At 33.8% G+C, this 24,489-nt stretch overlaps 1 protein-coding gene across 5 annotated transcripts in view; it reads left to right on the top strand.

Moving 5' to 3' along the window:
• The window catches only part of LOC106823392 (complement factor H-related protein 2-like), a 72,626-nt gene extending 51,743 nt beyond the window's left edge, over positions 1–20,883 (top strand). For 3 of the 5 annotated variants that reach the window (XM_070501432.1, XM_070501433.1, XM_070501435.1), the window contains 9 exons: positions 779–955; positions 1,751–1,933; positions 2,027–2,206; positions 4,671–4,841; positions 12,626–12,808; positions 13,285–13,494; positions 14,426–14,599; positions 15,307–15,483; positions 16,513–16,814. In XM_070501432.1, the coding sequence (XP_070357533.1) occupies positions 779–955; positions 1,751–1,933; positions 2,027–2,206; positions 4,671–4,841; positions 12,626–12,808; positions 13,285–13,494; positions 14,426–14,599; positions 15,307–15,483; positions 16,513–16,799 (1,742 nt within the window). In that variant the 3' untranslated portion in view covers positions 16,800–16,814. Of the gene's footprint in view, positions 1–778; positions 956–1,750; positions 1,934–2,026; positions 2,207–4,670; positions 4,842–12,625; positions 12,809–13,284; positions 13,495–14,425; positions 14,600–15,306; positions 15,484–16,512; positions 16,815–19,837; positions 20,021–20,475 lie in introns of those variants that run through there. The other 2 variants (XM_070501434.1, XM_070501436.1) reach the window with 2 other exon arrangements.
• The last annotated feature ends 3,606 nt before the right edge of the window (positions 20,884–24,489 follow it).

The following is a 24,489-nucleotide window of genomic DNA, read 5'->3' on the forward strand; positions in this document are numbered from 1 at the left end:
TGATTCTAATTTTTAAATTAATTAGCAAGATAGAAAAATTCCAAATGATAAAAATGCATTTTTTTAAATATTTAGGAATGTCACAAATTTTACAATTTTTAAGGGACTATTTTACACATTTCTAATTTGGATCAGAATAATTAACAATTTATTAGTAGGTAGTGTAAATTAAATGTATAGTAAGAATACATGGTTGTATATATGTAACTATTTGGAATACCTAGAATTTGCCTAGCTATGTGACTCGAACATGTTTCTTCAGTTTATTTCATGTTTCAGTGTGATTCTTCGCTTACAGAATATTAATTAAGCAGTTTTCAGTGTTCCTCTAACTAAAGTGCATTAGAAATCCCTCTTCTGTGTGTTCTTGTTTCCCAATTGAATTCAGCAAAAATACCAATTTTTATTTGTGTGCAATTTAAAAATTGCAGCATTAGTTTTTTAATGTGAGAAAATACTTTTATGTTGTGAGAGTACAGAAAATGTAACATTAAATTTTATGAGTGACAGCGATAAAATCAGATCTAGACTAAGCAAGCTGACTTTACAAATAAATTTGCAGGACACGTATATTGCTGTTCGATGCCGTAATATTTCTCAAAGAGTCTTATGTGGATTTAGAGGGTGTAGAAAACCTAATATGTAACAGTTTTCAAGCAAGAGGTTTACCTGGTGCCTCTGTATGTGCAGTTCCCAGCACCTCTTTTTACATGACACATGTAAAATTACTTTGGCAATGATTATACATTCTCATTAAATTATTTGACCTTTGTTATAGAAAGAGAATGCAAGATTCCCCAAATAGAAAGATATTTAAATGTTGAGCCCAAGAGAGACATTTACAAAGTTGGAACCGTGTTGAAATTCTCCTGCAGACAAAGACATATAATTGTTGGAGCCGATTCAGTTCAGTGCTACCACTTTGGATGGTCCCCTGGTTTTCCAACATGTAAAGGTGAATATGTTTTACAATTGCTGAAACAAAGATTAAAATTGTGGATATCAACATTGTTTTTCTCTTTTAATTTTCTGTTGGCTTGCAGTGTGTCTATAAGCTAATGCATTAACCCAGAGATATACCTGCGACAGACATGTGTTCTGTAGTGGATACTGCAGATTTACTTCTTTAAGAAATTAATCTCCAGTTGTTTCCTGAAATACGCAGTGGAAGTCTCTGTACATACATACATGGTATCAGACACTAGGGGGATTTCCTTTATTACTTTTCCTTTGCCTACAAGCCCGCCATTAATGTTGGACATTTTACATGGCATGGGTCTTACCTCAAGTTTCACTGAGTATGTCTAAAGAATATTCAAGCAGCTCATAGTCAGTTCAGTCACAGGTATGACTTAATCAAGGTGAATATGTGTTGATCAAATGCTTGCCTCAAATGATGGTATTTGTTTCAAAAAGTTTTGATAAAATGTTTCAGTGGAATATGAATATTGCTGTAAGTTATACACTATATATATTAACTGGTTTGCATACATCTTTAGAGTATCTAGATTATTGAAGATATTTTCTGGGCTTAAATATACTTCCAATGTGCTACTTCAGTAGTATAAGTAATAGAACCAGGAAACATGAATCTGCTGTAAACACCATTGTTTTGTCATTGTTTAAGAATGCTTTAATAAATTAGACAATAAATAATAAATTAATTAAAGAAAAAATCTCTCCATTTGACTGGGTTTTTAAGTTGTAAGTAGACAATTTAACCACTAATTACACAGCATTTCTACTGTAGCTGAAGTAAGATCGTGTGGTCCACCTCCTCAACTCGCGAATGGGAAAGTTAAAGAAGCACAGAAGCAAGAATATGGACACAGTGAAGTGGTAGAGTGTGTTTGCCATCCTGGATTTCTGCTGAAGGGTTCAAACAAAATTCAATGTGTTGATGGAGAATGGACCACCTTGCCTACGTGTATTGGTAATGTATGAAAATATTAATATTTAAACTTAAATCAACACTTTGTTTTCATATATATACACAAATAAACACATTTTTGTGAGATTTTCACAGAGGAGGACAGTACATGTGGAGATGTACCTGACCTTGATCATGGCTATGTCGAGCCTTCTGACCCTCCCTATCGCCATGGAGACTCAATAGAGTTCACTTGCAGAGAAGCATTTACAATGATTGGACACAAGTCAATTATGTGTATTCGTGGAACGTGGACCCAACTTCCACAGTGCATTGGTGAGAATACGCTTCTCAAATTGGCATTCAATAGGATTTAATATTTTTATTGTAAAAACTGTATTCACAACCATATTTTTAAAATTTAGATATATTCTTGAACATGTCAGTTTTAAATTATAATGAATCCCAACATTTGTTGTTGATAATTCAATATGTGTGTCCAGAGGACAGACATAAAATAGCAATAGAAATTTATGAATCTTTCTGTCTCTCATATTAATATTGTTTATAAGTGTGAAGCTACTTTTTACCTATAGGTATGTATATGATTAAAATAGTACTAATTACCAGGAAAATAGAACTATATTTGCACAGGTACCATTTTTGTTTTTCTATGGTACTCTTTCTTTCGGGCCCTGGCAAACAAGGAAATAAAGTTGAGCAAATATGCATTTGCTACACTCCTACAGAAATCTTGCCTCTCTCAGAGCTTCTAACAATGATAATTTTTCAGTCTGTTTCAAATGCAGTAAAAGAAGTTAATGAGCCGGAGGGTGGGTGGGTCACAAGCTCTCTCGTTCAGTAGCGTAGCCCAGTCATAGAAGACAGTCAGGTTTGGGCCAGGAAACTAACCTGATTGATGCCCTTTGCTCTGTCAGTGAGTCATCCCCACCTTTGGATGACCACGTCTTTGATGACTAACTGGGAGAATCTTGGGGACCCTCTTGATTTTCCTTTAGAATGAGTTCTTTCCTGGAGTTTTGTGGGTCCTGCATTCAAAGAGAGCCCTGGATGTCCAGTATTAGTTATTCATCAGACTTCTAGTCATTACTTATTCAAGGAGAAGGTAGAGCTGAGCCTCTGCTCCTCTAGAGCAGGATTTCATATTGTTTTGCTCACTGTGTATTCTCAACACCCAAAAATGGGCTGTACATGCAGGTAACATTCGATAGGAGTTTGTTACATGAATCAGTAAATTTTGTTGCTTCTTAATCCTTAGATTTTTCTAAACACATTCCTCTCAAAGGTATTGTAAGTCCTTCAAGACCAAACCTCATCTTTGCCCTGTTCTGTCTCCACAAATGATCTTGTCTCATTTCGTATGAGGGAAAAACCCAAGGCAATATTAGGTATGAAATTTCTCAATTTTCATCCTGGCTTATACCAAACATCTGCTTCAATTGTTACTGCCTTCTGTTCTCAGAGCTTTCCTTTCTGAGGTGAATCCTCTACCTATATTCGACTTCACGTACTCCCCTGCCAGCTGTCAGAGGCTTTATTCCAAGTTTCTCCTCTCAATGTTTATTTTGCACCTCCCTCTACTCTGGCTGTTCACTCGTCTCACTGTGTTTATTTTCTCCTAATAAACAAAGAAATCCTTTCAGAAACCAAGAAATCACAGAACAGAATGACAACCTTCACCACCACTCCCTTTGACTATTGATCTTCCTTAAGTTACCGTCTCTTGAGGAAGATCTAGTTTTGTCTTCCTCACCACGCTGGACTAGTCCTAAAAATAGCACTATTTCTGCAGCCTCTGGTGTGTTTTGAGTTAGTCTCTTTTATTTTATTTTTTTTCAAGGTTGCAGTACAAAATCATTACATTTCGTTGAACAATTACTTGACTTTTCTTTATTCTGTTCATCCTTACTTGACTCTGATCATTAACAAATCATTAACAACTACTGCTAAAAACCTACAATGATATTTTATCATAACCAAAAAGGATTCTCATCTGCATTGAATTTTTGAAATATGTAACTATTTTAAAAGCTTCTATAGTCAATATTTAACTCATACTCAAACCAGCAAAAGTTTACTATTATGGCATTATAATATTATTGAAATATAGAATGATCTGGTGTATAAATTAGCTTCTTGAAAATTCTGAGAGTATATATAGAAAACATTGTGACTTTACGAACCCAATTTCTTATTCCAATTTTGTGTCTCTGTTTAAATGTCTGCTTTAATATTCACACTCTATACAATATACCTTAGATATACTTTTCTTATTATATTATATTATATTACCCCACCTTTTTTGAAAAAATGTCTTTAAACTAACAACTTCTTATCGTCTAGTTCCACAAATAATTATTTTATTTTAATGTTTGAAGACTTTGGGTAAAAAGTACTGTAGAGATACTTGAGATTAAGAAAGAAATGAATGTGACCATTTGCACAGATTTTAAATATGGAACCAAATTTAGCCATGGGATGACTATTCGCTATGTACACCATCCACAAAAGTCAACCTCTTATGCTCTTCTAGTCCCCTAAATGCAAAATGTTTTTATGATGGATATTTTCTATGAAATTTCAAATACTGGACACAGGATTTTCTTTCATACAGAATAGCCCATCTTGTGCAATATGATCTGGAACCAAGTTTGGTTGGTGGAATGTATGGGCATACATTTTAATTTCATAATACTATTGACCGTATAGCTATTTTTTTTGTAGTAGACGCTTTGATTCTTCTAATTAGTCTTCTCAAGAAAACATTTTCATGTTATAGCAACAGATGAACTTGCGAAGTGTAAATTGTCAAAGTTGATTACACATGAGGAAAGCTATTCAGATAAGATTGAATTTAATCATAACGCCAACATAAGTTACAAATGTAGAGGAAAATACAAACACTCAACCTGCGTAAATGGAAGATGGGAGCCTGAAGCAACATGCCCAGGTAAGCTCTTATTTGCAATCTTTTCAAAGTTTTATTCTATTTCTTCCTAACTTGTAAAAGTAATATATGTGTCTTTCTAAAAACTTTAGCTATTTATTATGACAAATAAGGTTCAAGCTGGAAAGTAGTTTAGAAACTAACCAGACCCTGATTCTACGTATTACTTGTATCGTGTGCAGCAGTCAGCTATAGAACAAACCACCCAGAAACTTGATGGCTGTAAACTAACATCTGGACAGTAGGTGTGCTCATTACTATGAGAGCACCAGTGCTTCTAATTCCTTCTATTACTTGCAAATCTCCCTATGCCTACGCCTGTGACTATTATGTATGAATATATCTATCTACATATTTATCTATGTTTGTATGTATCTGTCTCTAGTTATCTATTTATCTATATCTATCTTAAAAACTCTGAGTCATCTTGACACCACCAATTTGAATTGAACAGCACATAGTTCATTGCAGTTTTCCACTTTTCATATCTCTATTTTTCTTCTCTAAGTGTAGGACACCTTGACTCACTATCCACAATATTTTTACCAATTTCCTCAATCCTAGAATATACAGAAAGTGGTTTCACAGCAATAGAAAAACGAATCTCCTATCTACAGTTTAGCACATTTTTAGTTCTTATTTATTTGTTTATTTATTTGAGCCTTGAAAATATTTTATTTTATTTTTTCAGTTATTTTATTGAGGTCATAATGGTTTATAACATTGTGTGATTTCAGGTGTACGCTATTATTTATCAGTTTCTCTATAGACTGCATTGTGCACGCCACCAATAGTCTAATTTTTATCCATCACCATATATGTGTGCCCCTTTACCTCTTTCACCCACCTCCTAACCCCCTTCCCCTCTGGTAACTGCTAATCTGTTCTCTTTAACTACCTGTTTGTTTATGTTCCACATGTGAATGAAATCATGTGGTGTTTGTCTTTCTCTGTCTGGCTTATCTCCCTTATCATTATACTCTCAGGTCTATCCATGTTGTTACAAATGGGACAATTTTGTCTTTTTTGTGGCTCAGTAGTATTCCACTGTGTATAAATATACCACATCTTCTTTATCCATTCATCAGTTGATGGGCACGTCTTGGCTATGGTGAATAATGCTGCAATGAACGTAAGGGTGCATAAATCTCTTTGAATTGTTGATTTCAGTTGCTTTGGATAAATACCCAGCAGCGGGATAGCTGGATTGTGTGGTATTTCCGTTTTTAATTTTTTGAGAAGTCTCCATACTGTTTTCCATAGTGGCTGCACGAGTTTGTGTTCCCACCAGCAGTGTGTGAGGGTTCTGCTTTCTCCACATCTCCTCCAATATTTGTTATTTTTAGTCTTGGCAATTATAGCCATTCTGACAGGTGCAAGGTGACATCTCACCGCAGTTCTGATTTGCACTTCCCCAACAATTAGCAGTGCTGAAAATCTTTTCAGGCACCTGCTGCCCATCTGTACATCTTCCTTGGAAAAATGTCTGCTCATATCCTCTGCCCATTTTCTGATTGGATGGTCTACTTTTTTTGTTGTTGGGTTGTATGAGTTCTTTATATATTTTGGAAATTAATCCTTTATAGGATATATGCTTTGCAAATATTTTCTCTCCGTTGGTGGGTTTTCTTTTTGTTTTGTTTGTGATTTCCTTTGCCTTGCAGAACCTCTTTACTCTGAGGTATTCCTATTTGTTTATTTTTTTCTTTTGTTTCCTTTGGCTGAATAGACATGGTATTTGAAAAGATGTTGTCAAGACCAATGTCAAAGAGTATACTGCCTATATTTTCTTCTAGAAGTTTTATGGTTTCAGGTCTTACATTCAAGTCTTAAATGCACTTTGAGTTAATTTTTGTGTATGGTGTAATATAATGGTCCATTTTCATTATTTTGCATGTGGCTGTTCAGTCTTCCCAACACCATTTATCAAAGAGAACTTCCTTCTCCATTGTATGTTCCAGGCTCCTTTGTCAAAGATTAGCTGTCCAGAGATGTGTGGTTTTATTTCTGGGCTTTCAATTCTATTCCATTGATCTGTGTCTGTTTTTGTGCCAGTACCATGCTGTTTTGATTACTATAACTTTGCAGTATATTTGGAAGTGAGGGATTGTGACGCCTCCATCTTTGCTCCTTTTTCTCAGGATTGCTTTAGGGATTTGGAGTCTTTCCTGGTTCCACATAACCTTTAGCATTCTTTGTTCTATTTCCATGAGGAATGTTATTGGTATTCTGATTGGGATTTCATTGATCTATGGATTACTTTAGGTAATATGGACATTTTAAATATGTTTATTCTTCCAATCTATGAGCATGGAATATCTTTCCATTTCTTTAGGTCATCTTTGACTTCTTTCAATAATGCCTTGTAGTTTTCAGTGTATAGGTCTTTCACCTCCTTGGTTAAATTTGTTCCTAGATATTTTATTCCTTTTATTTGGGATTTAAATGGGATTGTATTCTTGAGTTCCCTTTCTGCTATCTCGTTATCATTGTTGTATCATAGAAATGCAACTGATTTTTGTAAGTTGATTTTATATTGTGCAACTTTACTGTAGCTGTTGATTATTTTTGATATTTTTCTGGTTGGTTTTTTAGAGTTTTCTACATATAGGATCGTGTCATCCACAAGCAGTGAGAGTTTCATTTCTTCATTGCCAATTTGGATATCTTTTATTTCTTTTTCTTGCCTAATTGCCTCAGCAAAAACCTCCGGTACTATGTTGAATAGGCGTGGCAAGAGTCGCCACCCTTCTCTTGTTTCTGTTCTCAGAGAGATGGCTTTCAGTTTTTAACCATTGAGTATGATGTTGTCTGTGGGTTTGTCATATACGGTCTTTATTATATTGAGGTAATTTCCTTCTATAGCCATTTTATTGAGAGGTTTTATGATAAACGGATGTTGGATCTTATCAAATGCAATCTCTGCATCCATTAAGATGATCAAGTGATCTTTATTCCTCATTTTCTTAATGTAGTGTATCACATTGCTTGATTTTGCGGATGTAGAACCATTCCTCCATCCCTGGTATAAATCCCACTTGATCATGTTGTATGATACTTTTAATGTATTGCTGTATTCAGTTTGCCGATATCCGTTTGGTTGTAATTTAGCGGGGAGAAGCTAAAGGAACAGTCCATTTGTCCATTTATCTCTCTTTAGCCCTGCCACATTGCCTTGATAACTACAGCATTACATTAAGTCCTGAAATCTGATGTGTATCTATCTATCTATCTATATATCTATATATATATATATCTATATAGATAGATAGATATATAGATATATAGATATATTTATTCTCCAATTATGTTCTTCCTTTTCAAGTTTGTTTTAGTTCTTCTAGCCTTTTCATTAACATAGAAATTTCAGGGAACACATCAATTTCTATAGCATGTCTGCCAGTGTAACGAAAAGGATGGTTTATATAATGAAAGATATATTAGGGACAACTGACATCTTAACCATATTGAGTGTTCAATCCCGTAAACATGATATATCTCTTAAATTATTTACTTTTGCTTCTGTTTTCCCACTTTTTTTCCATAAGATCTGTTGCTAATCTTCCTCCTTTTTTCTCCTTTTCTTTATCCTCCAAAGCTCCACTACATAATTGTGTATAGTTGTGAGTTCTGGTTCTTCTAGCTGCCACCACAGCATGGCTACTGACAGATGAGTGATGTGCTTCTGTGCCTGGGAACTGAAGCTGCAGAAGTGGAGGCACTAGGCCATCAGGGCTGGCTCCCCAGTAATGTTTGAAATGTAGAAGATTTATGGTTCCAGAAAATTTGTTCATATTTTATTTTTAATATTGTAAATGTAATTTTAAGAATTACATTTTTAATATTATAAACGTAGTTTTTCAAAATTACATTTCACTTTTTTGCTGCAAGTATAAAGAAATGTACTTGATTTTTGTATATTAATTTTATCTTCTGAAACTATACTAAGTTGCCTTGTTCATTCTACGTCTTGCTTTGTAGGTGTCTTACAGTTTTCTGTAAACAACTATATGATTGCAAATACAAGATTTTATTTCTGCTGGTCTATTTTTATTTTTATTTTTTGTTTATTTTCTTATCTTGTTGCACTGACTAGGACCTCAAGGAAGCTGTTGAAAGGAAGTGATGAGAACAAATGTCTTTGTCTTATTCTTGACCATTGGGAGAGCGTATTCAATGTTTTACTACAACTATAATGTCAGTGTAGGATTTTTGTAGATGCCCTGTATGAGATTAAGGGAATATCCTTCTGTTCCGACTTAGCTGAGTGAGAAATTGTATCATTAACCATGGTTGAATGTTTTTAAATGACTTTTATGCATCTATTGATTTGGTAACATGACTTTCTTAATTTCGTTAATGTAGCGCATGGCATATATAAATTTTTGAATGTTGAACAAATCTCTCATTCCTAGAGGTACCTCTCCTTGGTGGTGATATATTATACTCTCTCTATTTTCACGTACTTGATTTGCTCATATATTTTTAAGGGTTCTTGCATCTATGTTCACAAGGGATATTAATCTGTAGTTATTTCTTTTGGAAATGTCTCTGCCAGGTTTTGTCATCAGGGATTTTGTGTCCTCATGAAACAAATTGAGAAGAGTTCTCTGCTCTTCTGTTTTCTGAACATACATATGCAAGAGTATTATCCGTATTATTGTTGTATTATTTCTTCCTTAAATGATGGATAGAATTCACCTGTGAAGTCATCTGATATGTAGATTGTTTTTTTGGAAGGTTTTCCTGATGAAGAATTTAATTTATTTAATAGGTAGTGGGCTATTCATATTTTCTATATTGTCTTTGGTCCAAATGTAAGGAAGTCATATTTTTCAATAAATATCTCTGTTTAATCTAATTTATCAAATTTGTTTGTATACAATTGTTTCTACTAGCCACTTAATATTTTATTTTTTTTTTAATTCTAGAGTCTCTTAGGTGATATCACTTCCTTCCTTCTTGATATTGACATTTGTTTCTCTTTTTTATCTTAATCATTCTTCCTAAGGTTTTTTTTCATTAATATTTTCAAATCACCAATTTTAACACTCTTAATTTGCTCTCTTTTCTCTTTTTTAGCTTTATTAACATTCACTCTTTTAGCTCTATTAATTTCTTCTGTTTTCTCTTTGTCTTAATTTTCTCTGTTTCCTGTTCTATGGAATTACTGTTTCCTTCCTTCTTGTCACTTTGATTTTAATGTACTCTTTTTCTCATTTCTCAAGTAGAAAATGAAAACGTGGTTTTAAACTCTCCTACTTTTTAAGTATAAACTTTAAAACTACAGTTTTCTTTCTAAATACTGATTTAGCTGTCTCAAAAAACTTTTTATTCATTTTATTTTCATTTAATTCTGTATGTAATATTTTCTGACATTCCTTTTGATTTTTTCTTAGTCTTGTCAGTTATTTAGAAGTTTCTTCTTTAATTTCCAAATATTTATGTTTTTCTAAATAATTTATTACCTTTTAACGATGTATTGTGTTATGGTCATTATATAAAGAAGTGCACGTATTTAATGTATATAATTTGATGAGTATCATGAATGTTTGCATAGATAATTGATTTATTTATCTCTAATCTAATTCTATAGTCACAGAACTAACTGTAAAAGATTTCAATATTTTGAAATGTATTCATGCTTTTTTTGTCACATGGCATATTTTCAATCTTTGCAATGTTGAAAAACGTTGCATGCAAAGTGTTGAAAAAATATTTTAATATGAAAATCTATGCATACTCTTGTTATTTGATCAGTTTAAAGTGGTTCATAGTGTTCTTCTAATTTACGTATGTCTTTTTAAACTTTTTTGTCTGGTTGTTTATCAGTCAGAGAAAGAAGACTCTCAGTGTTACTAACCAGGATGGTGGATTTGCATATTTCTTCCTTTCATTCTGTCCGTCTTTGCTCCATGTATTTAATGCACTTTTTAGATACATATAACTTTATGATCAATCTGTCCCTGTGAATTACCATTTTTATAATGATCAAATATTTATTGACTATTTTTGTAATACTGCTTGTCTTGAGGTCTATATTATTTTACTTTAATAGTCAATTATTTTAAAACAATTAACTATTTCCATGTGATAAAAGAATTCCCAAAGGATTTCAAATAATTAGTGTCCTCAAACCAGTCTCTCTAAATTAAAAGCAAAAATAAAATAAATAAGAACTAGCTACATACCTTATTCGTCCATCTTAAAAATCTGGAAAATAAAAAGATTACCCTTTATCAATGATTAACCAACAGAAAATCTTTTAAATAAAATGGCAATGGTAGCACTACACATTGAACTCTATGGGATACAGCAAAGGCAGATATTTATAGCTTTAAAACATGCATTATAAAATTAAGAACAAAATAAAAGCAATAAGTATTACAATCTAGAAGTTAGAAAAGAATATAAACCCAAAGAATATCAAAGATTATTAGGAGAAGCTTAAAAATGCATAAAGAGTTGATTTGCAGAATAACAATTCAGCTTTTAGGGAAATTTAGTAGATGGACCAATCTTTGGCAAAAACTTATCAGGAAGTTCAACCTAAGATTCTCCAGACAAAGATAGCTAAATCTTAGATACAGAAGAAAATAAATCCTTGAGAATATAAAGAAAATAATGCCAAAATATTTAAAATAGATATATGAGAAAATGTTTTTGATAGAATATAAAATAGTCCTATTGACTTGAGAGAAATATGGCAATATTTCTGATAATCTTAGTAAGCCTGAATGAAGTGTATTCAGTCAATTATTTGCCTGATGTGAATAGGAAATGTTGCACAATTGAAAGGATTTACAAGACTTCCCAGTATATCCTTGCATAATGAAATAAAGATACAGCATGAAATTTTATCATTTCATCAATATTTCATTCTTTCATCAATGTTTTCATTATTTTGAAATTCATTATCTTTATTGAAATAAAAACACAGTATGACAAGAGAAAGTGAAAGTAATAAATTGTAGAGAGGTCATAAAGCTTCCAGGGATAGTCATCCAGAGTCTTCCCTTGTTTGAACAAGACGTGCTTTGTCTTCAGATTAGGAACTGCCAAGATACATCTGAGGTATCTCAGTTTTATGGGCGCTAAGACACAAGTTTACAAAGGGATATTTTATAACCTACTTGTTAGGTAACTGTAGCCAAGCCATCTAACCTGTTCAACTGGGTACATTACATCCATCTCTATATCCCTTAACAATGTAGGCAAGCTGGTAAACAGTACCTCCAGGGGAGTTTTGAACTTTTAACAGCGCACTATAAACCACTAGTGAACATGTCTACTTCTTATCTAGGCCAAGAAGCTCTATCAAATTAATTGATCACTAACTAAATGTGATTATTCCTCTGGCTAATCAGCCTCCATTGGTAGAACATCTTTCCAGGGTTTTAATCTAATCACAAAATATTTGATCACCAATATCTGTAGAAAGATCCCATTATCAGTCTTTATTTAGTGCCTAGTATTGAATGAGTAATTAAGTTAGAACCACCTAATTGTTAAAAGTAGTCAAACTAGGTTTTACATAAATTATGCAGGACTGGTCATAGAAAGAATAAAAGGAAGAAACTCCAAGGAAGACCATGAGAATATAAAGCAAACCTGGCAGATTAAAGGGCTATCCAAGCTGAAAGGTAAACATATTGAAACATAGATTACAACACTATTAGTTGATCATTTATGGTGCATTATTATTGAGTTTCGTATTTACTGAATTATCTTGTTAATATTTTTAACTTAAGATGTTTAATCAAGAAATCTAAATTTAATCTTTTTAGAAGTACAAATGCAATTGTGCCCACCTCCACCTCAGATTCCCAATGCTCAAGATATGACAACTACAGTGAATTATCAGGATGGAGAAAAAATATCTATTCTCTGTAAAGAAGAGTATCTAATCCAGAGAGGAGAAGAAATCGTGTGCAAAGATGGCAGATGGCAGTCAATACCACGCTGTGTGGGTCAGTCGTGTGTAACCTGTTTCATGACATTCTCTCAAATAAGCTGATACTCCTCTGTGTTTTGTGTAAATGAACAAGATGAAGGCCCTTCTCTGTATCTATTCCACTTTATCTTGAAACAGTGAATTACAATCTAGGTATACAAAGCAATCAGCATTCTTTCACTTCTAATGTGAAAAGAATACAGACAAAAACTTTGGATTACTGTGTAAATACTGGATAAAATTTCTGTTCAGGCCTATTTTACTCCTCAGGATGAACAGGACAAGAATCAAGGGACACATTGAAGAAGTGGACTGTAGCATAGGTTTTTATGGAGACTTACACCCTTGCAAGTTTCAAATGTTTTTCAGTTTTTAAATAATTTAATTTGTTCAAATTATCCTTATTATAAAGCCCCAAAGAGTATTTGACTTTCTTTGGCAATTTAAACATTATATTTGTGGTTGACTCCTTGATCTCTTTTCCTCATTTAGAAAAAACACCATGCTCTCAACCGCCTCGTATAGAACATGGTACCATTGAATCATCTAAATCTACAGAAGAAATGAAAGAGAGATCTGAACCCAAGCGTTACGCACATGGCACCAGATTAAGTTATATTTGTGAAGATGGTTTCAGGTTGTCTGAAGGCAATGGGATAACCTGCAACATGGGAAAATGGAGTTCTCCACCTCAGTGTGTAGGTAAGGACAGTACACAAACTGAAATCCTATTTTCAGAAGAATTCATTAAAAATAATCAGTTGTCAAATTCTGTCATGAGCCAGAATCCTTTCGACTTCTAAATATACAAAATCATTTATACATTTATCTATCTTTTACCAAATAATTTTTGCATAATCAAATCAGCCTTATTTCTGTTAATTTCATTGGTTCGCTGTTAAATCACTTTTAATTCTGGCTTTTTTGGTATTAAAAATGGATGTATAGTGAAATTAAACCTATCTATGTATTGTTATACCTACTCATATTCTTACCTATTCAGGTAAGTTATAGTGTTTGCTTTGCCTCCAGGTTTTAAAAAAAATTTCTTATGTTCTCCCTACAACATCCCTTCTGATTTCTTACGGTAAATAGTACTTTTCTGAAGAGGATTAATTCTCAATTTGTTTGCTTTTATTATTCACGATTGGTTAGAGAAGCATTGATGGTCTTTCGTACATATATTGACACTTTTGGTTTCAAGTTCTTGCTCAAGTTGACAGCTGGACACACCCCAGAACGGTAGTTTCAGGAAAGATTTGTGCATCTTCTCTGTAATGTGATGGTAGCTCCTGTGTGATCATGTCTTGTAAATTAAAACTACCACATATAATAACTGGTACATAGGGGCTGGCCCCGTGGCCGAGTGGTTAAGTTCGCGCGCTCTGCTGCAGGCGGAGTTTTGTTGGTTCGAATCCTGGGCGCGGACATGGCACTGCTCATCAGACCACGCTGAGGCAGCGTCCCATATGCCACAACTAGAAAGACCCACAAAGAAGAATATACAACTATGCACCGGGGGGCTTTGGGGAGAAAAAGGAAAAAATAAAATCTTTAAAAAAAAAATAACTGGTACATAAAAAGTTAGTGAAACATGGAGTCATTCTTTCATTTCTTTTATTTTTTTTTAAAGGAATTCCTTGTGAACCACCAGCATTGATTCCGCACGGTGTTCTATCTCACAAGTTAGACAGTTACCAATATGGAGAAGAAGTGATGTACAGCTGTACCGAAGGTTTTGGGATTGACGGACCTGCAGCTATAAGATGTTTAGGAGGAAAATGGTCTGATCCGCCATCATGCATAAGTATAGTGCATTTCATTTTATCGTAAAACTGACAAATATCTTTAATTTAGCACATAAATGGTACAAATATGAAACTAAGGAGTAATTATGAACTTAATAAGTTATCTCTGGAAAGATCTGGATTCTGGTAGAGATGAATAATCCAGGTAATAAGAAGAGTTTGACAACATGAGCCAAATTATTTCATTCTCACGTCCTCTTGTGTGTGCTTGTGACATCTCTGATCTACATTCTCAGACTTTTCATTTCTGTTCCTGTATCACAGCTGGCCCCTGCTGATCAGTCTCATTATTATTCTACTTACTGTTACTTTTCCAGTTATCTCCTTATAAATATAGAATATTCTAAGATATTTGACATAATTAGTCTTAACAGATTTTGATGGAAGCACAAGGTAGAAATATGTCCAAAATGCCAGTGGCCTCTATGGGCAAATAAGAATTCAAATGTAAGAAGTATGGTCTCAAGCATTACATGTGTCCATATCTCTTCATAGTTTCAAAATCACTGTTTCAATGTTATACTTTTGATGAATGTAGAACCATTCAATGTAATTAAGTCAAAACTGCTAACATTTTTTTTCAAGTGAAGAAAAATATTGTACAGTATTCTTTGGTTTGATATGTAGCTAACTATTATTCTAGAATAATTATTGGCCTTTATATATTTTTAATGATTTACTGAACAAGTACTTTTTTTTGTTTCAGAAACGGATTGTCTTAGCTTACCCATCTTTAATGATGTCATACTCATAGGCCAGAAAAAGGAATCATATAGGTCAGGAGAACAAGTGGCTTATAAATGTCCAGAATATTACCAATTGGATGGATCCAGTTTTGTCCAGTGTGTTAACGGCAAATGGATAGGAAGGCCAACATGCAGAGGCATTTCGATGAAATTTTTAAATTTATTTATGAAAGTGCCTGAAGTAAAATAATATAGAATTCCCTCTAGCATCATCATAAAGTGGACGTAGATTATTTTTTCAGGCCGGGATTTCAGGCCAAAGAAGGTTTATGCCTTAACGTCAAAGGATGGAATTGTGTACTCAGTAGTTAGTCTTATAGCTCAGTAGTTCTCAACGTGCGGTCCCTGGAAGAGCAGCATCAGCATCTTCTGGGAAATTGTTGGAAGTACAAATGCAAATTCACAGGCGTAGTCAGACCTGTTGAATCACAAACTCTGGGGTCAAGAGGCTCCATGCACACTTTGGGTTAGGAACCGTTGCCATAGCCAATTATACATTATATCTACCTGAATCTCACTGATAAATTACACATGACTCATTGTAGTATCCTTAAGCATTTGCCCCCCAAAAGTCATTGAATAGTGTTTTTATAAATCATACAGTTATTTTTCTGTTGTTTTTCTACACCTCCTGTTTGGATCCTTTGATTAGTAAACTTCTTCCTTCAACAATGATATTCTTCAAAGTGTTTTCATGCTTGACTTATTCTCTAAGTAAGTGTCTACTTGTGTTTATTTTTCTAGGGGCTTAAAACTACAATTCACATATAGGATGGTTGCAAGCCAAATTCTGCTATCAAAATTCTATTTATTATGATTTTCTTGTGGTTTATAAATTCATTTTTAATTTCTATAACGAGAACTCAAAGGGAAATGTTCAGAAAAACTCATTTTCATTGCCCTCCGTACACACACACAAATATCTATCAAGCTTCTAGTAAAGAATCGGGGAGAGATTTAAGGTAGAGAAGCTTAAGTCTTCCTAAAAAAATATTGCTTTCTCTCCTTTTCCTCAATCTTACATGTAAATTTATTAAAAGAAGCAATCTTTTATGACAGATTGATTAATTTGAAACCCCTCTGGAAATATAGTTGGAATCTCATTTGTTGATTTGCTACTCAAAATGATCATTACCTTGGAGATACTTTTTTCCTTCTCTATTCAGATGTTTCCTGTAAGAAACCACCTGAAGTCAAAAATGCCATTACCTCAAATCATATGTCTAGGTATCCATCTGGGGAGAGAGTACGTTATGAATGCATCAAACCTTTTTATCCATTTGGGGAAATAGATGTGACATGTTTGAATGGAACCTGGACAGACCCACCTCAATGCAAAGGGAGACTGTCTTATTTTACCCCCAGTGTTAGAGTATATCTTAGGGACAAAATACATTGTTTTAAAGGGAGAATGAAGCAGTTCTTATGGAATAAATTTTGTAAACACAAATAAAATGATGATGCTTAAAATCCAGTTCCTTTTGTGGATGGACTAAGTAATAAGGCATATTTATTTGATGAAAGATTTGTCCAGATTAGAAGAACAATTGGAATCCCAGATAATTCCCTATCTTAACCATTAAGATGCTCAGTTACTTGCCGAGGAATAAATGTAATCAAGATACCCTGAGTACCTTTGACAGCCCTTTGAAATTCTACTTTGAGACATGAAATAGGCAGTGGGGCAGGGGTGAGAATCATAGAATGTGAACTAAATTTGGGTTTCTTTAGCATATGGATTCTATTTAAATGTATTTTACTAGTAGAGCTCATCTGCGATGTTAGTGTAACTATGTAAAAAATAAATAGTCTGAGAACTTGGTCACGGGACACTCCAGTGTTCACAGTTCAGAAAATAAGGGGAGCCAACAAAGGAGATATTGTATTAGTAACTTCTAGTTTTTCAAATTAAGTTTTGCCTGGTATTTATTTTTTCCAATATTTTACTTTGAACCTACCTATGTTTTCATGTTTAAAGTGAGTTTCTTGTAGACAGCATGTAGTTGGCTCTTGTTTCTGTAACCAATCTGCCATTTTCAGTCTTTTAACTCGTGTATTTAGAACACTTACCTTTAAAGTAACTACTGCCTTGTTAGGGGCTCTGTCAGCCATTTTATTATTTGCTTTTGTGTGTTTCCTCTGTTTCTGATTCTTGTTTCCTTTTATTGCCTTCCCTATAGATTTTTTGAACATGTAAAATAATTTTACTTTAATATGTCTGTAGTATTCTTGAGTATATCTCTTTGTACAATTTTATCAGGGGTTGCTCTAGGCATGAAGACATACACATGTAACTTACCGCTGCCTATGGGTATTGACATTTTGCCACCTCAAGTTAACTGTGGAAGCTTTACTTCCATTTTGGTCCATTTAGTACCCCACATTCTGAATATAAACGTCTTATGTATTTCCTTTATATACATACAGCACCTTATCAAATAGTGTAATCTTGCAGTCAAATTTAACAAAGTCATTAGGAAAAAGATAGTCTATTATATTTGTTCCTATTATTATCACTTCCCTTGTTTTTTCTGCCTTTCTGAAGTCTCACTCCTCCTTCTGTTATCTTTTGCTTTCTATTCGAAGAATTCCTTTAGCCATTGTTTTAAGTATAAGTCTGCTGGAGGCCAATTCTCTCCATTTTCCTTCGTCTGGGAGTGCCTTTATTTCTCCCTTTATTCCTAAGGGATAATGCCACTGGATATGGAATAGGAGTTGACAATTCTTTTCTTCTAGCACTTGAGAAATGTCACTTCTTTCTGGTTCCTTGGTGACAGATGAGAACCACCCTGGCATTTGAATCCTTTTTCCCTGTAGGTTTGCATAATTTCTATCTAGCTGCTTTTGAGATCTTTTCTTTTTCTTTAGTTTAGTTTAGTTTTAGTTTCTTTAGTTTAGCTTTAGTTTAGTTTTCTTTAGTTTTCTTTAGTTTCTTTAGTTTCCAGCAGTAGGATTATTATGTATCTTGGCATGAATTTCTTGGTTTTGTCTTGTTTAGTATTCACGCATCTTTTTGGATATATAGATTTATGCCTTGTGCCCAATTTGGTAAATATTCAGCCTTAGTTTTTGAATTTTTTTTATCATCTCTAACCTCCTTCTTTTTGCTTCCTTAGTCTTTAACCTTTTGCTATCTTCCCACAGGTCCCTGAAGCTCTGTCTATTTTTTTGTTTTCAGTCCATTTTCAAAGCAAGTAATTTGTATTGTTCTACCTTCAAGTTTATTTACCCTTCTGTCATCAGCAATCTAACACTGAGCACATCCAGTAAGGTTATTTTATTCTGTTCTATTTTTCAGTTCTATAATTCCCATTGGATTTTTAAAAGCCATTGTCATTAATTCCAATATCTGTGTCATCTCAATGCTGTCTTCTCTTGATTATCTTTTCTCTTTGGAGATTTTCCCAGTCCTAGGGACAATGAGTGATTTTCAGTTGTATTCTGAACATTTTGGGTATTATAGCTTGAGACTCTGGATTTTATTGAAATCTTTTCTTTATCAGGTCTCCATCACTGACATGCAGTGGTGCCAATTCAGGCCCCCACTTTGCCTCCACTGACACCACAGAAACGTGGAGTGGTGTCTTGATCCCCACAGAGTGTGGATGGATGTTCAGGCCCCTTACTTCACCTCTGTTTATGAAGGTGGAGAGTGGGCTGTTCTTAGTTTTATTCTATGATGTTTTTCTAGAGTAATGCAGGTGTTGTAAAAAATGTTTGTGTCTTGGTAGGCTGCTTACTTCCTGAGCTTTAGTCTAAAGAGAGCAGGCTACCCAGGGGACTGTATTTTTCCCTGCCTAACTTTGATATCATTTCTGGGTTGCAGACTCTTTCAGTGCTCAGTCCAGGATACATAGAAGGCAAAATGAAACCAAAAGAACTCATTGCACTTTAATTCCTTGAATCCCAAAGTCCCTAACCTTATTGACTTCCTTGCTACATCTTTCCAAATCTCTTCTGTTGCTTTTTATAATATGTTCAGGATTTTTAGCTATACTAAGCAGAAAGAAGAAACAGAAAGCTTTCTAGTTCATCTTGTCCAGAACACGAAGCCAGCAATTCCCTTTCACATTATGTAAATTTGTAATTCTTGAATCTTATTAAAGGAGTGATGTTTCTCTTACAATAAAAATGTAAATTAATAAAAAAGGACTAGATATCCAATAACCACTTCAATATCTTGTTTATAGAACAAGAATCTTTTTTGTTTGTCTTAGCTATCCCAACATATCCAGCATATATTAAGAAAAACATTTCTTAATACTGGAATATTGTAAAACAGATGTGTCTGTGAATGCTTTATGTGTGCTTTCATGGAGAGTGAAAAGAAGGGCTTAAAAATGTGTCTCTCAGTTTAAACGATTAAAATTTCGTCAATGAATCATTTCTGTTATCAGAAATCACAAGACTTGATATTACATATTGAGTTATATTTTTATTTTAACCTGTGGTTTTTTTGATCTTTCAATAGTTCAAATAATATTTTTTTAGACCCTAGAGGAAAATGCGGACCCCCTCCACCGATCGACAATGGAGACATTACCACATTCCCATCACCAGCATATCCTCCAGGATCAACAGTTGAGTACCAATGCCAGTTGCTCCACCAACTTCAGGGAAACAGGATTATAACATGTAGGAATGGAGAATGGACCAAACCACCAAAATGCTTAGGTAAATATTTAAATATTCTCATGGGTCCTGGGAAAATCAGTGTAAGTAAAACGAAGTTTTGCTGCTTACTATAGATTTTCATGGATTGATAACCAACCATTCTGTTGAATGCTTGCTATCAAATAGGAACGTATGAGGCAATAAAGTTTGAGAAATTGTTACTGAAGCAACAACAGCAACAAAACATTCTTTAATGAAAGATTTTCATCTGATGATTGACATTATGAATCTTTGATTATAACCTTTAGTCTCACACATTAAACACAATACCTGATTTTTACATCATTAATTGTGTAAAGTGGTTTAAATCCACATGCTGGATTTTCACTGAGTTGGTTTATAAAAGGTTTTAAGTACGACATCCTGGACAGCACAGGAGATTCAACTTGAGTGAGAATTTTTGTTTACACTATTTGTATATCCCTTAATGTGTTAAATTTTTTTTTGGCCTTCAGATCCATGTGTAGTATCACCAGAAATGATGGAAAAACATAACATAGAACTACGATGGAGGGGGGACCAGAAACTTTATTCTGAAACAGGGGATGTTGTTGAATTTGTTTGTAAACCTGGATATCGTAGAAAGACAAATTCCGCAAAATTTCAAACAACCTGTCGGGAAGGAAAACTGGAGTATCCCACCTGTGAAAGACAGAGATTTAACACGCGTTCATAAAATCCTCATGTGTGCATTCATTCAGAATTTGTCATTATTAATCCAATTCTTCTCAAGTCATTCCTTCAAGTATTGTTTAATTCATTTTGACTCATACATCAGAATTTGTGTTAAATATTATGTAGACAATGTTAGACACCAATGAATCACTTCTAAAAGGACCTCATTAAAACTTGGCTAACCAAAATGCTCTGTGTCCTGTTCATCAAATATCTGTGGCCAGAAACTAGATGCAATCACTGCAGTGCCTACTTCCATCCATCCTTCTCCCAACTTTCTCAAAGCTCCTCCATAACTTCTGAGGCTTTCTGAGACTCTCTCTGTCAGAGGAAATGGAAAAAAAAAAAGGCTAGTCACCATCTTCAAAATAATATTACTTCACAAACACGAAAAACCAAACTGTCATACCTATGTTAGTAATGATTTAAGTAGTTATTACTTACATTGCTTATTTCTCAATAGATAAATATACCAAAAAAATGGTGAAATGCGTGATCTTCTACAAGACATCTATGTAGCACACATCATAATTCAAACAAATCATAAAGAGGAATTAGGATCTGTTTGAGTACATAGCTAGCATACCATACCTGCGTATCATTCATAGTGCATATCATACATGAAACATGATAAAGAATCCAGTACCAGGTATAAACACACACACACATGCACAGTAGGCTTTGAGCACTGAAAATGTTTATAGAACAAAGATTTGCAGGAAGTACAACAAAATATTACCATAAGTAGAGTTGAAGTTGGAGATAATAGGGGTAAGAGTTGATGTTTAACTCTTTATACTTCACTATATGCTCCAATTTTTCTATCTTTTAACACATGTCACCTTTGAACCACAAGAGTATGTTGTTTAGAAATAAAGATACAGAAAAAGTAAAACAATACATGGTGAGAAGTATAAAGAGCTAATGGTAGTGATCTTTAGATGTAACAACTTTTTCATGATTTTGCTGGTATAGAGAGTTGTGGAAACATTCAACCCAAGAGTCCAAAATACGATTTTTATGTTCGGCATTTCAAACAGCATACTTAGTTAAAATCATTTGACTATAAACATTTTTCACTTCTACAAAAACATAAAAACTTGAAGATGATAATAAAGATACAAATAACGAAGGTAAAAATATTTTATGGTGATACCTTGTCACTTTGTATTGCATGAAATCAAGTGGCATTCTTAGACTAGAGACATGGCTGTCACCAATAGAGCCACTTTGTATAAGTCTGAATCACTGGTGACAGCCAGTTTTCTTGCATTTAAAGAAACATTGTCACAATCGGCAAGTTATCTCTGCCGTTAATGTTAACATTTGTACATCTACTATTTTTCCAAAACCTTTCAGCTAATGGTTGTGGAATCTGTTTATGACACTTTCCTATAAACAATTATTTCATTGTTGACTGCAAAATAGTGATTTTTAAGATGAATTGTACCATTTGTCTGCCTTTATTAATTGTCATTCTTGTGTGAAGATGAGTGTTAACTTACCAACTCTGTTTAAGTTAAACTTTCACCTAAAGGGTTTGGTAAATCTCTATTTTGGCCCTTTAATTCCCAATTTTGGGAATGCAGATTTGATGTATCATGAACTTCCATTATGGCGTTAAAGATGTTTTCTTCTCTTTTTAAAATATGTACATATATATATATATATATATTTTTTTTTTTTTTTAAGGAAGATTAGCCCTGAGCTAACTACTGCCAATCCTCCTCTTTTGTTCTGAGGAAGACTGGCCCTGAGCTAACATCCGTGCCCATCTTCCTCTACTTTATATGTGGGATGCCTTCCACAGCATGGCGTGCCAAGCGGTGCCATGTCCGCACCCAGGATCCGAACTGGCGAACCCCGGGCCACCGAGAAGCGGAACGTGCAAACTTAACCGCTGTGCGGCCGGGCCGGCCCCTTTTTTTAAAAATATTGTGTGGGTGGATTCCGCATGAAATCAGCATGGATTCATGAATTTTTATTTATTCAATTTGTCACAATCAATTATAGACATTATTCTATTGAAGCTCAAATTATCTCACATTTGGCAAGTGGGGACCTCTTGAAACTGGCTCCTGTTGGCTTTCATTGTATCCCCGTTAGTCCTTGAGTATTTCTCTTCATTTTAGCACAACACGATGTTCCAGGCTCACTGTGCACTTCCCCGCCCGACATCCATAATCTTATGTCTTTCCAAGAAGGTCGGAATTTTTTTTATTGGACAATAGTGTTTAGAACCCAAGAATTGTGCTGTTGCTGCTAGATGGATGTTCAATAGTGTTGAAAAGCTTTTATTTCCAGGATATTTTTGTTCTCAAACCTTTCAAATAGAAGTGAAATTTAAAATTCATTAGTTCCTACTGGATTTTACAATTCAATTAAATAATAAGGAGTTTAGAAACTTTTTAGTATATAATTTCTCTTTACTAATATATTTTTATTTTTCAATATTCATGAAAATAATATCACATGTGTAATGCAAAGATTACAATTAGCAGTTAACCAGTGAATGAAGGTTCCAACCTCTGTGCATTTACTTTATCCCAGGAGGTCTGACTGTATCAGGACCCACTTCAAAAAAGACTGGAAACAATTCTTATCTCTAGCGGCTCACTTACCAAATAGTTTTACATTTAATTCTATTAGCATTTTTTTAAATATGAAATTTTCCTTCTCTCTCTTTTAATCTAACCTTTTTTTTTGAATGTGCGATGCACCTACACGCTTTAGAAATCAAAGTGATACAAGAAGGGTCTATGCAGATTAGTCTCATTTCCATCACACCTGTTCCCACATTTTAAAAAGCTATAATTTTTTCAGTTTCTGACATCCCTCCTGTGTTTGTTAATCTTTTTTAATTGAGAATGGAGGTTACTTTACTCTTTGTCTGGACCTTGCAGTTTTCCTTTTAGAATGTATCTCACTCAGATGATTCTATTTTACTATGACAGATAAAGGATGATATAATGAACACACTTGGGGGGACCTCATTTAAGGATACGTTGCTGGAAGTGAAATGAATGGATCACCAGGTGAATGTATTTGTAAATTTCTTAGATATTTCAAATCCTTTTCGATACAGTTGTTGTATGTTATTCTGTAGTGTTCTAGAGAGCATCTTTCCCTTGGCCTTGCCAAGAGAGGGTGCTGTCAACCTTTTGGATATATTTCCTGCTTTGCAGATAATAAATGGTGCCCCGTGTAGTATTCGTGTGTATCTTATTATTATTATGAATGTGCTTATTTTCATTTAAGATATGTAAGGACCATTTGTTTTGTTTTGTTCTTTAATCTTAATTTTTGATTAAGCCACTAGACCTTTTTTCCTATTATTATTTTCTATAGAAATAATGAGATTAGCACTTTTAATTTCTCATTTCTCTGATATGAATTAGATATATTCTCCAATATGTTATTTGGCTTTTAAGTTCATGTTGATTTTTCTAGGCAGAAATTTTTTAATTATATGCACTTGTAATTATCAGTCATTTTTTTGTTTCCTCAAATTCTAAGTCATAGATTTACACGTCTTATTCTCAACAAATGCCATCGTTTTTCTTTTGAATGTGTGTCGGGTTTTTCTTACTTGGAGATCACTAAAATTAAAAATGACATGGAAGTATGGATATATTTTATTTTTTAAATGACTCTCCAGTAGTCTCAACTGTATTTATTAAAAGCACTGTATTTTTCCTAGTCATTTGAGGTGTGACTTTAAGCATATAAGAATTTTTGTGGGCATGTGTCTCTTTTCATAATTTCTGTTCTAATCCACTTCCTGTCTATTCTTG

Source organism: Equus asinus, chromosome 30 (assembly GCF_041296235.1).
Source record: "Equus asinus isolate D_3611 breed Donkey chromosome 30, EquAss-T2T_v2, whole genome shotgun sequence".
Lineage (NCBI taxonomy): Eukaryota > Metazoa > Chordata > Mammalia > Perissodactyla > Equidae > Equus > Equus asinus.